This window comes from Gymnogyps californianus, chromosome 20 (genome assembly GCF_018139145.2).
Source record: "Gymnogyps californianus isolate 813 chromosome 20, ASM1813914v2, whole genome shotgun sequence".
In the NCBI taxonomy this organism is placed as follows: Eukaryota; Metazoa; Chordata; class Aves; order Accipitriformes; family Cathartidae; genus Gymnogyps; species Gymnogyps californianus.
The window spans coordinates 10727306-10742949 of NC_059490.1; the positions used below are offsets into that span (position 1 = coordinate 10727306).

The following is a 15644-nucleotide window of genomic DNA, read 5'->3' on the forward strand; positions in this document are numbered from 1 at the left end:
TAACAAAAGCAAAGCAAAGGATTTGCTTGAAAAGATTTAATCAAACGTGTTTCTTGGGGGATTAATTGCTGGGGATGACTAGTGCAAGTGGCTGGCTTGTGGATTTGAATGAGAAGTATTGTTCTCAGGCCAGCATATTGAGTGCCATTTTGACCTGTAGTTTAACTCCTGTCCCACAGTCATTTGAAAGGAGTGAAAATTTCCCCTCTTCATCTGAATGTTGGGATAAATGCATGGACCTGATAAAGATACTTTTCATTATGTACAGCTATTAAAATAAAAGAGGTTTGATTCCTCTCCTTTTTATTTGCATAACGTGACCAGTGTGCTGGGCACTGTGCCTGTTCCATGCAGTGGTGACACGGTGACTCCCCAGTGGCAGGGGGAACTCCACCAATATTTGGCAGCTCAGCTTTTGCTCTCCATACCGTGGTTCAAACACCAGCGTTGTTCCAGCTTTGCTGTGTGAGCACTTCATACAGCCTGTGGAGGTACATGGAAAATTAAAAGCTTACATGCCGATGATATTCCTCTGATGCCAGGTCCTCAGATTTAATTGAGGGGAAGAAGTAGTTAATTTCCAGCTTTGGCGTGGGCTCTGAATTTCAGCCATGTCCTGTGTGTGCTGGTGTTTTGTGCTGGTACATCACGGTAACGATGCTCCTGTTTGTGTTTGCGTACGGTGTGTACACAGTAGCGGACAGGCACCGTTCTGTAGGGGAGCACTGCCACAGCACTGCCCCATCATGCCCTGTAAGGTGCCACGAACATACAGTGATGGAGTGAAAATCCTGGGAGTTTTGCCCCAATTTTGAGGATTCTGTCCCTGACCGTCGTACTCCGAATCTGCTGGATAGATGCACCAGGGCCGGGCGGGGAGGAGCTTGCCTGGTGGAGCAGTTTTGGGAATCCCACTGGTTGGCTCTCTGTGAATACCTTTGAAAGCCTGGCCTTGAGGCACCGGCTTTTTTCCATCGACTTAAAGTGTCTCTGCGTGAGGCCGCTCCCTGCTGCTCCGCACCAGCTGCTGCTCTCCGCAGCTGCTTGGGAAGATGAAATGAGACCCCATTTTTAGAGGTCATGAAAAAGAGCACAGATATTTTTCTGCGCAGGAAGCTGCCTTGCGGTAGAAATGCTGAACTTACAGCGATGGGCAAGCACAGAAGCCATCATGCCTGCAAGTCCCCAGCGCGGCAGTGCTTGGGTTTCAGCAGCAGTGGAGGCACAGCTGCCCTCTGCATGCGGAGAGGGCTGGTGGGGGGAGCGCCTGGTGGGGTCGGTACCCTGCAGCCAGGAGCCACCCCACACAGAGGGGGATGCCAGCAGCACAGCCAGTTTGTCCGTAACCACTGGCATTGACAAAATTGATTTTTGTGGTTTGAGAGCAGTAGGACAGATTTCATCTCTGGTGGGTCTCCTGACACTTTGATACATGGCAGTGCTATCCCTGAATGGAGCTAAATACTCCAGGGCTACTTTCTGACTGGGTGAAGGGATGTATAAAATGAGAACGTATGAGAGAGTATTAACAGAAAGGCACACTTTGATTTACTGATACTGGCTCCCAGCTTTCTTGGTGGATTGATATGCTGTCTGCTGGATCTGGAACAACTTTTTCACTCCTGTACACAAAATGAAGGGGCTCCCATGGCTCTTAAAAGTGGCTCTTACAAGTTAGCGTCTCACCACAGACACTCTGAGTCCCATTTAAGCTGGAAGTTATATTCAAACCACGTTTGCTGTGTTCTTGGAGCAGCTGCAGATGGATCCCACTCAGCATCCTTTTTTCTTTCCCAAAGGGCAGCTTTAGAAAAGGTTTGATGGAAGGAGGGCTTGCGTGTTGTCCTGGGGTTAGTTGGCCTCTCCTACACACCGAGTATGAGTTGTTGTTCTGGGGATTTCAGTTGCTCGTACTGAAATGCTGTAAAGGGATCCAGCTTCTTTTGTTTTTAAGGCAGTGCTGAGCCACCTGTCCTCAAAAAACACAGGTCGGACATGCAGAAGTAACTCCTGGAAAAGGAGATAGTTTTGAGATTTTTCTCACTAATGACGTATGGCCCAATGTTAAAGGTGTCAGTTGTGACACTGATGTCGATACAAGGTGGAATATTTACCCCAGCACATTGCAGTGCAGATTATAAGAGAGATGCAGCAAAGCTGCCAGCCGAGAGTGGGAGAGAAGGGGTGGGAGAGGCACAGACTGGGGTCAACTGGGGTGATAGGCTGTGCCTGCAAAGTCAGGTCGGGAGAGTTTTGCATACCACAACATACAGCTGCTTTCGCAGTGCTGTGCCTGCAGTCAGTGACCGCTGCCTGGTGCACTGGACTGGGAAGGGGCGGCTGGGGAAATGTAAGCAGCAGTAGTTGGCCGAACACAACAGAGTAGCACCCAGAAGTCGTACTGATGGCAGAGTTAGTGTAAGTAGCTCTGGGAATAAGCTGTTGGCATCAGGATCTTCCCGCTGGTGAATGAGTGGTGGGAGGGTAGTCATAGAGCTTTAACAGCATTGTTTCAGCCTCAGCCGATTTGTGGTGCTTGCGAAAACCATAGTGTCAATAACCTTCTTGGTCCCGAAAGCTTTAGAAACTGAAAATCATCAGGGACTGCCTAGGACCTAACACAGCTCATGGCAATGGGAGGCCCCTGCTACATGGTCAGGGCTGGCATTGCCTGTGCTCTTAGAGGTATTGCTGGCTTTGTTCTGTGAACAGAGCAGGGAGGGGAGCAGGAGGTACAACCCTGATGGTTATCACATGTCAAAGCTGGTAGTTGGTTGCCTTAATGTACTGGCGTGCTTGAAAGCTCCATGTTTGTGACTCTTTCTGTTTAACTGTCTGTTTCAGACAAGGAGCAGCATTTAAAAAAAAAAAAATGTGCTCGGGGCGGGTAGGAGAGCAGGAGGGTTAGCATCCGGCTTGCTTTCAGAATGAGACAGTTTGCATCTATGAAACAGTTTTGTTTTATGCTGCCTTCATTCACAAATGGACTCAGTCTTTTCCCCAAAGCAGACGGTGTAAAGGCAGATGAGGGCATTAGAGGGAAGAGAAGATGAAGAGAGAGGAGACTGGGAAGAAAACAGTCCCTTCTGGAATTAAACGTGAAATGGATAGGGCAGAGCTGGATGGGAATAGGGCAGGGGAGGGTGACACTTGGCTTCTGAAGTTGAGTTTACAGCACACTTAAGCACCCAACAGTAACAATGAGAATGCCATCCAATAATGCTATTATATACACAAGAACTGAAAACACGGAAATTACCCAGCTGTAAGAGGCTCATGGTGAAGCCACTGTCTGGAATAATTAGCCCTCCCACCTGGTTAGACACACGGTCATTGTCTTCCCTGCCCTCTCCATCCCCTTCACTCCAAATAAAATTGCTCCCCATCCCCACTTCTGTTGGGGTCCATATCTCATAGCCTGGGGGAGCTTGAGCCTGTCTTTATTCCTTGCCTGCTTGCCGTGGCCCTGATATACCCCAGAAGAGCTGGAGTGCTACTCCAGTTGTAATTGACAGGATCAAAGCCGCCTGGGGTGCATTAGCACTGCTGCTGGAGGATAGGCAGCGGGTAGAAAATAAACAGTTTCGGAAGCTCTGGGGACATTTAGCTGTGTTGCAGGCAGTGGGAAAGATTTTGCTGTTGTAAGCTGTGCACTCAGGCTAGGGTGGGGGCACTTTCCTTTTGCAAGTGATGCTTTAGCTGCAGACACATACCACAAATACATTTTTAAGGGCTTTTGTCTGTTTGTCTCTTGGAATTGTTTTGATGCTAACACACGACTGTTTTACAAGTACGGCAAACCTAATCCGTTAATAGGTTTATATAGAAGAGTTGTCAGAACGTATCTATAATGAACTGTGGGCCAGGGGAGGATGAATCCAACAGCTGATCTGCAACAAAAATCTTAAAGCATCTTCTCCTTGACATTCCTGTTACTGAGGTCAGGCCGTAATTTATCTGAAGATGGTGACAACTGAGCAATATCACAGTGGTAACATGCGGGAGATTGAGACCTCTGAATGTCTGGGCTGATTTCTGCTTGCCCTGTCTCTGTCTGGCTGATGAAGATTTGCTGTTCACTCTACCCATGATCTCTGTGTCCTCCATTAAAAAAAAAAGAAATAAAGAAAAAAATCGAGTGGTGAAAAGTTCTCTCCATTCTTTTATGCTAACTGCAAAGAAAGAAACAGGTTTGGGAGTTAAGCAAAACACCCCTACTGACTTCATGTCAGTGGAGGAACTGGCAGAGAGGGTACCAGGGGAAGCTCTGGGGAACGTCCCACCACCGCAGTGCTCCTCCTGCCCTCCGAACAAATCCATGGGCTCTGTCAGCCGGAGTCACTGCTGCCTGCGAGGATGCTTGTTCTGGGTGCGTGGGGAGGGAAGCCAAGCCTGCGTGAACGTATCCTGCAAGAAAACAGATCCTGAAATGGTGTGCTACGTTCCTCCACGCGGTGCATTTTTTCCCCTTTCTGTGGTGCCACTTTGTAAAAGTAGAAGGCAATACACCAGTGTCAGGTAAATGTAAATTAATCTGTGTAAAGTTCAGTTTAGGTTTTTGGATAGAAGCGTACTAAGTGTTTTACCTGGAAGAGCTGACCCTGTGATTGATGGGTAGCAGTGTACAAAGGGAGAGTTTGTGTAGGCCTAGACAAACACTTGTTTTGTATCAGAGCGTTCTGCAGGGAGGCTTGTTGGTTGCCACAAAAGAACTATTTTTAAAGAACAGATGCTGCAACAGTGTGCAGTTAACCCTTCCCACAGTCAGCTGCAACTGTGTGTCCTTGGAGAACGTAAGATCATTGGAACACAGATTGTTTTCTCTGCATCTGCATAGATACAGGAAAATTGTCAGCTATGAAAGCCTTTGGATACACAGCATCAGATCTACATTCAGGATTTGTGTCTGCAAATACCCTGGAAAGCAACTAGTCATCCCTGTAAAACTAACCTTCGCACCATGTATTGATCATTTTGTACACCTCTCCACCCCAATCTTTTCTTCACTTTCTTTCTTTCTAAGGATCTCTGGGCCTGCAGTTCTGCTTTTCTGATCAGAATCTTCTCATTAAACTTGCCAGGTCATTGTTTAAGTTTCCCCCATAGATTAGATCTTGCTACATTTAATTTTACTTACAATCTAATTTCTTATACCTCCTGCGTGGTGAGCACAGCGGCATAGAAACCAGCGGTAGTCACAGCCCTGCAGGAGTTTGGTTTTTCTTCTTGCCTTCCCTCCTTCTGCTCCCTATAACGTGCACATTATGTACAAGAAAGAAAAGTCAGAGGTCAAGTTTAGATGGGATGTACATATATACATTTTCCCTTGTGTTGCTTCATATTATTCAACTGAAGCTGGCCTCCACTGCAGAACTTAACACAGGAGAGAAATGAGTGAGTCAGCAAAAAAGGTTGTTGTCGTATGCGTGTGTCATCAGACACTTCTGCACACAGTGTTTGCTTCTTCAATATGTTAATCCTTTAGGCTCCGCAGTCTGAATGTTTGTCAATGAAACATTAGATCAGTATACTCCCGATGTGCAGCCAGGCAGATGTTTAGAAGGCAGTCCTGCCTCCTTTCCTCCCTTTTTAGGAAAGAAGTGTTCTTTCCCACCGTGGTGGTGTTTGACATTAACAGCTATAAATCAGTTTGAAGGTAAAACCACGTCTCTAACTGATTAGAGAAAAACAGTTAATGGGACATGCAGTAGCTGTGGCAGAAATTCAGCTTCAAGATGAGAAACTAAGCACTGCAAAGCTAAGTCTTCACCAGAAGCAAGGATCAGTGGGAAATTGTCACTTGTGTCTCTTGTTCTGCAGGTTGTAAAGCCCTGGAGGCATTGCTGAAAGTATTAGTGGACCTTCAGGATGAGCTGCTTTATCAATACCCAGGCACGAGGCATCTGGTAGATGGAAAGCAATCAAGAACTGAAAGGTGAATACAAAATAAGACAAGACCTTTCTGAATCCTTTGGTCTCCAGCTCTCCAACAAACAGGACAATGCACAGCCTTCCTGACCAAACTCTCTGCTGTTCTCAGTTGCTGCTGTATCTGAGTGACAGACACTCTGGACAAATGACCGTTTGAATTCCTTCTGCCAGTGTGGGAAGTCTGTTTTGTAATCTTTCTGATAACGGAGGAGGGGCTGAACCATGGGTCTTTTGCCCTAAATATCACCATGGTGTGGAAAAAGCATGGGTGGTAGTGGAGGGGCCGTTAAGAATTCACACCTGTTGCCTTAGAGAAGTGTAGGGTGTTTAGTCTGTGTATTTTTGTTCTAGTGATGATGAAATCCCTAGCAGTAGTGATGAAGAGCAAGTGGATAAGGCTCAGGAGAAGAGGAGGAGCCTCCCCAAACGAAAGCTAAAGATGGAGGACTACCCAGAATTCATAGCCAAGCGGTACGCTGACTTCAGGACGTATCGGAACAACGTCTTGCAAAAGTGGCATGACAAGACAAAGCTGGCATCTGGCAAAATGGGAAAGGCAAGTCTTTGTTTATGTGTGCTGACACGCTTATTGTTTAGCAGAGATCTGTGGAACAAGTTGGTTTGAAAGTTTCACATCATGGATGTTCCAAGTTAAGCCGAGAGTTACAGCAGTAAGAATGAAATACACAGGTACACACTTTTCCCCAGCCTTAAAGGAGTTTGGAAAGAAGCTCAGCCCTCAGATTTCAAAGACATAAGCTGCTCTCTCTTGTTTTGAGCAGATGCACAGGAAAAAATTTTTCAGGGGCAAATGGTTTCCGAAGTTTTGGGAAAAACTCTTGAATAATATTGGAGTTCTCCCAACCAAACATCTCATCATAGCCAGTCTCCAGCAGCAAGTAAGCTGTATGAAGATGCCACTATTGCTGATCAACAAGCTGTTTGTGTTTTATAACAGAACTAGGGGCTTCTGAGGCTCTCCTCCTCCATGAAGTGTACGCTTTAATACAATGGGTAATCATTTCATCCAAAGATCCAGGGTCTCCTAACATCTGTGAGTTAGTATTAATCATTGAGAAGTTCATCTGAACCAGAACAGCAAAGGCATTTTATTAAGCCAGGCATCAGGTTGCCTCAGGTTGGGAAGGGAGAGAGCGGGAGAAACAAATAAAAAATCCTAGCAGAAATCCTTGCAACGAAACCCAACCCCCCTCCTCTTGGAATGCTGTCTGCTTATCCACTGACATGGAAAGATAGAGGAACATTGCTGCCTTGAGGAAAAGCTTTCTGCATTATCTGACACTAGTTAATGTTGTTGCAGGGTTTCGGTGCCTTTGAGCGTTCAATCTTGACTCAGATTGATCATATTATGATGGACAAAGAGAGATTACTACGGCGGACACAGACCAAGCGATCAGTGTATACAGTGCTGGGAAAGCAGGAACAGGAATCTCATCCGGTCCCTGAATCTTTGCCTGAAAATTCGGTAAGGGTATTTTGTTTACGTAACTTATCCTGTAGCAGCAGTGAAACTCTCTGCAAAACAATTAGCTTGAGCCTTTAGCAGGTAATATTGTTTGTGAGAGATTTATGAAGGAGATATCTGAGTGTTGATTCCTGTAATGTAATGGCTAAGAAAAAGATGTAGACATTTCAACTTCGGTTTTATGGTGTTTGCATTATCTCCTGTGCTGGTTCTTGACAGGGGAAAAGTAGGTTTGGTCTGTGATTGAGCCCCTCCTGTGCTGTAGGAAGTGATGCTCCCTAAATCTGCTTTTTGAGGTAGCGGCTACAAAACTTTGTTTTTAGTCTGGAGTTTAGAATCTTTAACCCAGAAGGTCACTTCTGAAATCATACTGCATACAACCTACAGAATACGTTAGTAGTAAGTCTGTTATTAATTTAGTATTTAAGAATGAATAAATACTCAATTCTCAGAGATCATGTAGAATTACTGCACTTGCAAGATATATTTTTGCCATTACATTAAAAATATCTGTAGTATTTTGCCAGAAAGACTTTGCACAGTCCTATTTATTTCCCAGTAAGGGTATCATAAATCTATTTTGGCACTGGCAGCGTTTCTGCCTTGCCTTTAAATGTATTCCTAGTCCTTAAAAGCTTGTTATGTTGGGAGCTTTTCTCCATTCCTTCATATCTTCAAGCGTGTTTACAAGCTGCTGCACGTGATGTCATCAGAGTTAGGGACAGAAATATGCACATGTGAGCTTTCAGTATTTCCTTTGTGCTTCTAGGAAGTCCTCCCTCAGTCAGATTCCAACAGGCACCTGAAGGACATAGACGAGGAGATATTCGATGATGATGACTTTTATCACCAGGTAGGTGATGGTAAATCTGTGTTGGAATTAGGGCACTAGTTGCTTTTTAATACTTACAGAGCTAATGCGGTTGGTTCTCTGCTCTAAATTTCTCTTACCAGTGAAACTCAGTTACCTGTTTTAACACCCGAAATCTCTGTAGATACCTCAGAGGACTTTGCTCTCAACTTTCGATATAGGGCTATGTGAGCTTAAACTTGCGTTGTGGATGTAAACCTCCTGCCATTACTGGCACTGCTGTACTTGAGTGAGTCAGGGCTGCAGGATAAGGTCTATGCCTGTTGTTCTCACTGGTGAACATTGCTACACAAGAGAAAAATTCCTGAATTCTGAAGGTGACTGTTCTCTGTGGGTAGAGTCCCATTATGAAAAACGATTCTAGGAGATCCTCAAAAGCACCTAAGTTACTCTCAACCTGAATCATCTCATCTACCTACTGAATAAAAAGGCTGCAGGGCTTCTCTAGCACTTTTCTTGGAGTTGTGCTAGCTTGGATTTCGGCCAGTTATTCTTTTTATTTGCAAAATTCTTAGAAGCAAGGAATCTGCACCCAGTGCATGGAGGCTGCAGCTTAGGGAAGCCTTGTGTTTGTAATTTATTTAATAAATGACAGTGTCAGCTTTATGAAATACTGAAATTGCCATATTTTGAGGAGTACAATTCACTGTAAGTCCTTCCCCAATGCACGAAAAACTAGTTTTGCTCTGATGATCCACAGAGAGCTTTAACTTCAAGACTAAAGAAATACCGTTATATCATTAGAAAGGCAGAAATTTCTGATCTGAATAGTTATTAGAGTGGCTGGTAAAGTGTTAGGGCAGTGGAAGAGAGCTGTTGCCGTGTGACTGTGCTCTGATAACTCATTTAACCGGAAGCGTCTGAATACTTTCAAAATTTGGGGTTTCATGTACAGAGCCGGGACTAAAGGTGAATAAAAAGATGTATTAAGTTGGTAATTCTTATCTGTGTTTTGCGGATAGGAAATACAGAGAACTTTCATGCTGCCTTTTTTTTTCCCCTCCAAGAAGGTTTTCAACACCCTTCCAACCCTACTGCTGTAGATGTCCAAGAAAATTTTTGCAGTAGACCTCACCTAGTGCAGAATTAGGACAGTTTGAATATTTAATGTTTGTGAGGGATCTACTCAAAGCAGCCTGCCTCAGAGCCAGGACTGTATTCCAAGCTAGCTCCTCTCCAGGCTGTGTACTTATTGTAAGAGCATCTCTGCTAGTATTGCTGTGAATTGAGCAGCATCTCTTGGGCACGTGAAGATGCCAGGTTCATCTGTGTAGGCTCTAAAATGGCAATCGGAGAGTGCCTGTCTTGTTGGCAGCAGTGGTTGAAGAGGCCAAACCTGTAAGGCAGTGAGATAATACTGAGGTGGAATTTGGGGTCCAAGTGGACCAGAAGCCCAGCTTTGGGGGCCAAGTGGACCCTAAGAACACAGAGCAAATTAAGTTAGTATAACAAAATCATGAAGTGGTCGAGGAGAAATAGCTGTGATTGACAGTCCATGGACCTGCGCAGACAAGGTGCTTATTGGCCATGAAATGTTAAATTTTTAAAGGAGAAATAGCAATAGAAGAATGGGCCGTCTTTCCTTCTAATAACTTTAAGTTCGATAAATCGTGATTTCAGAAATATGACTAGTCACAGCTTAGCTTTTCCCCTCACTGGTTAATTGGGGTGCTGGGGTTAATCTAAATTAAAACTTAAACTAATAGAGGTCATTGAGGGAAGAGAATCACCTGAGTAAAACAAATGGGTCTGCCAGGCACAACTGTATCTTGGCCATTTCCCAAGAGGGAAGTGGCAGCAAATTGGAGTTGTTTCAGCATTCGGTAGAGGTGAAGGATGGGTGACACCGGTTTAATGTACGGCACCTCCGGAAACGTTCCAGATTGCATTCCTCGCTGTACCAACTGCTGCCTCCCGCACACAGTGAATAGGAGCAGGACCAGCCAACAACATCTGGCAGCACAGCAAGCAATGGGTGCAACTTCGAAACCCCATAGACTCTAAATATGGTGCTTAGCCTGGTGGAGGCTTTAATCACTTACCACTCTTTGGCAGCAGGCTACGACAGCTTATCCTAGCCTCGTACATCACGCACAGACATCTGCTGAGCCGCGAGGCAGCTACACATTCATTTTCCTTTCTTGCTTGTTTTTTTTTTATATCCCTCTCTCCCTCCCTCCCTTCCACCCTTCTCCTCTCCTCCCGTCCCCAATATGCTTCTTGGGCGAGATGATCTGTAAAGATTACTGCTTCATTGTGTGCAGGTAATTGTGGGGATGCCAGCCCCTTGCCGGACACCGCGCAGCACCTGTTCCGCTGACCTGGTTAATGTCTTCTGTTGAGTGGGATTTGGCAGAGATTGGAGCTGAAGCCAATTCAGTGATAAGGCTAAAGAAAATGGCTGTATGTTTTCTGTCACCTCCCAATTAAATTGGTTTCATAAAGTGCTTTCCTTTATTTGTCAGGGTGGTAAGCTGAAGCTGAACGTTGCATTCAGAAAGGGTAGAGTGCATTACAATAGAGCACTGACAATACAGTGAATGTGTTTTCTTTCAGGTGGGTCATAACTGTGCAGCGCTTTTGTGTGCATGTGTGATTGCGTGTGTGGATGTACATATATAAATAAAATGTAGAAAGGGAACTGGTTCTTCAAGAGTAATTGGCAGCAATGTCTCGGGTTGTTGGAGCTGAGGTTGCTCAGAAACTCTGACCTCTGTGCATAATACTTATTGCAAAGTATATGTGCACATTTCAATGAGTGCTTTTTTCTTTGTATTTAAATTTAGATCCAGACTTTTTTTAGTATCACGTTTATTTTTCTAAATAACATTTTATAATGATTAGCTTATTTTGATTACTGCTTATGGTTTATTAAAGGTAAACATTCCGATAAAGGAGGACACTGGAAAACAACTTCCTGTATGTTTCAGTGTGAAATTAAGCAAGTAAAAATGAATGAGATCTGATGAATGTGCACAAGTTAATGATAACAGAATAGGTAGCTATACTGTTTTGTTATAGATTATAATACAAAACTCTTTAATGAATCTGTTTTTCCTATGGAAAAACAATTTTCTTGTCCGGGTCTTGGTATTCAGTGGAATTCACCATGTGGGGCTGGTGGAATTTTACGACGATTCGGGATTTAACTCTGTTCTGTCTGTTCATCCCACTTTGCCTTTTCTCATATTCTTCACTTGTTTTATAAGCAGTTATAATTTTTATTGTGGTGGCCCATGTTGAATGCTCGTGTAAAGCCGAGCTGAATAATGCAAGTGAATGTTTTTATTTGGGTTGCACTGTGTGGGAATAGTTAAACTGTTTCAGGAGGATCCTCATTACTGACAGCAGTGAGAGGCTAGACCCCATTTCCTTTTCTTTTAAACTCTCTTTCATACATGGTTTTAAAGGAAGAAAAAGGCTTTTTCTTCTTAGAAGTCATATTTACGTAGAATTCATTACAGCTGATATTGCAGCATTAAGACTTAAAATTCCAGCCTGCTACCAGAGAGCTGCTGGTCTGACATGCTACAGTGGAGATTTTATTAGTAGGTTGAAATACTCCTCTAGTAAAGGAGAGAGTGGAAATTGGTTTATTTCCAACAGGAATTAGGTTAGTGTTCATATGCTAAGTGTTCCACTGGTAGCAGCTCTTCCCAGAACAAATGTTCATCATTGATGGCAGCAGGTATGCCTAAGGAGAATTAGGAATATACATAATCCCTTTTTTCCTCTGCTCTCCTGCTCCCTCCTCCCCCTGGTTTTGGTTACATTGTATGTCATTGCATTTTATAACAACCCGCAATCGTCAGTCTTATCTGTGATCACCACAGCTTCAGAAGCTGAGCAGAGCCAAAGTGGATGGGGAACATTTAACGAAACACTGAAGTATTCAAAGAGAGATGGCAGCCGTTTGCCAGGCAGGACTGCCAGCAGGTTGGAGAGGACTGTCATCCCTCAGCTACTGCATTATGTTGAAATGAACTGTTAGTGTCTGGGATTTACTCCTAAGGTGAGCACGCTTGAATAGCGAGGAAGAGGCTTGCTCCCTTCCTTATCTGTTCCCTAATTACTTAGGAAAGGAGTTGATCCTGTAGAAAATGTTGTTTAATTGTAGGACTTGTAACTTTCTTTATTGTCGCTTGTGGAGTGGCACTGTATGTGCCTGCCCACTCTTGCACACTCTGCGTGACAGATGTGGTTTTTACAAGTGAGCAAGAGATCTCACTAACTTCCTTTTTCCTAGCTTAGTGTTCAGAATGCCTGCTTTAATCCGAGTAACCACAAAAAAAACTTGCAAGTCTGAATCTCTTGTTAAGATACTTCTAGCTCAATTTGTTTCTGTTCTGAGTTGTACTTGTGTCTAAATCACACTGTATGGCTTTTTAGAAAACTTTACCTGATGGGGTAAATTTCTCCTCGTGTCCCAAGCAAGAGTCGGCCTAAAGCAGTTCCCTGGGCACATACTGGGGTTTTCTCTCCCAGGTATTTGATAATGCCATAAACAAGTAATTACTAATCCAGTGAACTATTAAAAGTCGATAATGGTGAAGAATAGAGAGAAGACTGGCTTTCTGACAAGCTGGTTTACCTTAATTAAACTGGTGAATGATTAATATGGACAGCTGATCTTGTGGCTTTAATTAGATGCATTTAGAGTTTTGTGTGAATAAGAGATGTCTCGAACCATCCCACAGGTTAATGGCAATACAATACTCTTATCACAGGCATGTATCTTTCAAATGGCTGGGTAGATGGTTAATAACACGTTTTAAAGCTTGATTTGAAACTTCTCTTAATGGGTTATTAGAAAATACGCAAGTCAATGCCTATTTTATACAAAACTGAATTTTAATAAAATGTTTTTTAAAAAGAGACTGTCCAGTGATTTCATCTTGCAGTTTAGGTTTTTACATTATAAATAGATTGCAGAAAATTAAATTTAAAACAAGTGTTTCAAGGGGATTTAAAAATAATATTTGAGCTGCAGTCTACATTTTCTCTGGTGTTGCTAGAAATCCAAATGGTGTTACACTACTACTGTGTGGGAGCTTGAGGGAGGAAAAGAAACAGCTTGTTTCTACATCTGGGCAGAATGCAGTGTAAAATGTACGTTGAATGAGTCCTGGACTAGAAGCAACCTTTTCATAATTTATGCTGTTTTAAATAATTGTATGGTGTATAAATATGAAAAAGAAGGAAAAATTAATGTGATTTACCATGTCTCTCCAAAGACTAAAGGAGAAAAAAATTAAATTATAAAGTAATGAAATTGCATTGATAAAATTCAGCTTTGTCAACTTTCTGTTCAGGAGTGACTTTGCATTTTCACCAGGAGAGAGGAAAAGCATTTAGTGTTTGTAGTCTTACTTCTTTACTTGGACTTGACAAGTTGTACTTAGCTTCTCTCTTTTTGTTTCCTACAGTGATTTTGTTAAAAAATAACTGCTTTTTAAACTGTTGAAAGATAACTTAACAGTAACACATTTTTTCAATGTGACATGTCATGTTGTGGCTCTGTGAGGCAGGATGAAGGTAATTTGCCTGAGCTTTTGAATGGATTCCGTGTTAAAAGATAACCGAGCGCCATTAGTAGACCTTCACACCACAATAATTGTTTGTTTACTGTCTCTAGTAACAAATATACATTTAGCTAGAAAAGTCCACATAAGCACTTTGCAAATATTTTAGAGTTCCTCACTAATAACTGAGGAACCAATAACTAATAACAAAAATAAACTGAGTGTTTTTTTAGCCAAGGAGTGACAGGGTGTTCCAATAAAGGTAAGCAGCTGCCAGTAATCCTGAAGTCTGGGTTTCTCACGTTTTTCTCATTGTTTCAGAATGCATGGACAGTCGAATCTTTTTCTGTTTCTTTTGCTTTCAGCAAGCGACTAAGATGTCAGAAGTGCTACGAGGTTCTGCTTTTCCGTTGTTCTGCACAGTTGTTTTAAAATGAACATTGTCAGACCCTTGTTTGATATTATTATTGTTGGCGCAAGGAGCCCGACAGGACTGTTTTGACTTCCCCGTACAGCAGCCAGCACAGTGGCCGGGCTGAGGCTGCCTCTCACCTCCTTGCATACCCGACTTGGTGAATTCAAAGGCAGCAGTGCCACTTGCAAGACAGAGTAGGTGGCTTTGATGCACTGTAGCAGAAATGACCTGTGCCTTTACTGGCTTTTCTGAAGATTTTAATAACATCAGAGAAAGTGTGTTCCTTTTGTTCTGATTATATTTCTAAGCTTTGTAAACTCAACTGTTTCCTGTGATATACTATAGATCAACTTTTGCGAGGTATTAATTTGAATTGATCTGTGAGGTCTAAGAAAAGTGAGCCTTTTGTCACGAGGCTTATTTCAGCTATACTTAGCTCTTTGTCTCAACTGGAAATTCTTAGGGGTCTGCAAATCAGAAAGGTCAGCAACTGTAGTATTAGAAACACTGATAGATAGTGCATGAAAATGAGACCTAACCTCTGAAATGAAAATTGACCTCTACAATGAGAAATGAATCTCTATTACCCTTGAACAACACCCTGATGGCATTTCTAAATCCCTCTAATTTTGTACAATGTACTTTGTGTGCATCTCTTTAACTCGCGTAGAGAGGGAGTCCTTTTAAGGTGAATTCTTTAGAAAGCACACATCATTGACTCCAGTGTAAATTTTAACAATGGCTTTGGTGTCAGCAAAGGTAGGTGAATACTAACCGCTTTTGAAGCTCTTTCCTTCGTCAGACATGTTGTGTGGGAACACTGCCTTGCTCTTTGCTAGCGGTTGCGGATTTTAAGCTCTCTCACGTGCTCAGGACACAGGAGGCAGAGTCAGTTCCCGTCTGCTCCCGGCCCTCCGCGAACACGGCTTGTGGGCCTTGGCAAACCACGCGACCTCTGCGTGCTTTTCTTTACTCGTGAGGTTGGTAGTCCCCGGTTTTGACTAGAGAGTCTGATTGGGTTGGTTTTAATAGCGAAACTTCGTTGAGTTCAGAAACCCACGTGCGCAGAAGCACTCGTGGCAAGCATCTCCGCTTCGTTCCAAAGGCAAAACTGACGTTAGCAACTTTCTTCTGCTTACTGTTGCCCATTGTCCACTTTGCACATAGTTTGTCCTCCTGGTTCCAGCTTTTGGTAGGAGCAGCTTGGAGTTGGTAGTTGAGCTGCAGACTGCTGGACGTGGTTGCACTTCGTTGCAGGTAGGCAGTTGTGTTTGCTTATGTGGAAGACTGAGCTTAGTTTTTTGAAGTTCAGGGAAGATGTGAAGAGGTGAAGGAGGGAAAGCAAAAAAGGGTATGTTTCAAATGAAAGCCTTTTGATGCTGAAATTGCCTAACTCAAACTCTGTCTTCACACATCAGG

At 43.3% G+C, this 15644-nt stretch overlaps 1 protein-coding gene across 2 annotated transcripts in view; it reads left to right on the forward strand.

Annotated features, from left to right (window-relative positions):
* Positions 1 to 15644, forward strand: part of AATF (apoptosis antagonizing transcription factor) — a 55605-nt gene that overhangs the window by 14901 nt on the left and 25060 nt on the right. For both annotated transcript variants that reach the window (XM_050909131.1, XM_050909133.1), the window contains exons 5-8: positions 5821 to 5935; positions 6283 to 6487; positions 7253 to 7417; positions 8187 to 8270. In XM_050909131.1, coding sequence (XP_050765088.1) covers positions 5821 to 5935; positions 6283 to 6487; positions 7253 to 7417; positions 8187 to 8270 — 569 coding nt within the window. The remainder of the gene's footprint in view (positions 1 to 5820; positions 5936 to 6282; positions 6488 to 7252; positions 7418 to 8186; positions 8271 to 15644) is intronic.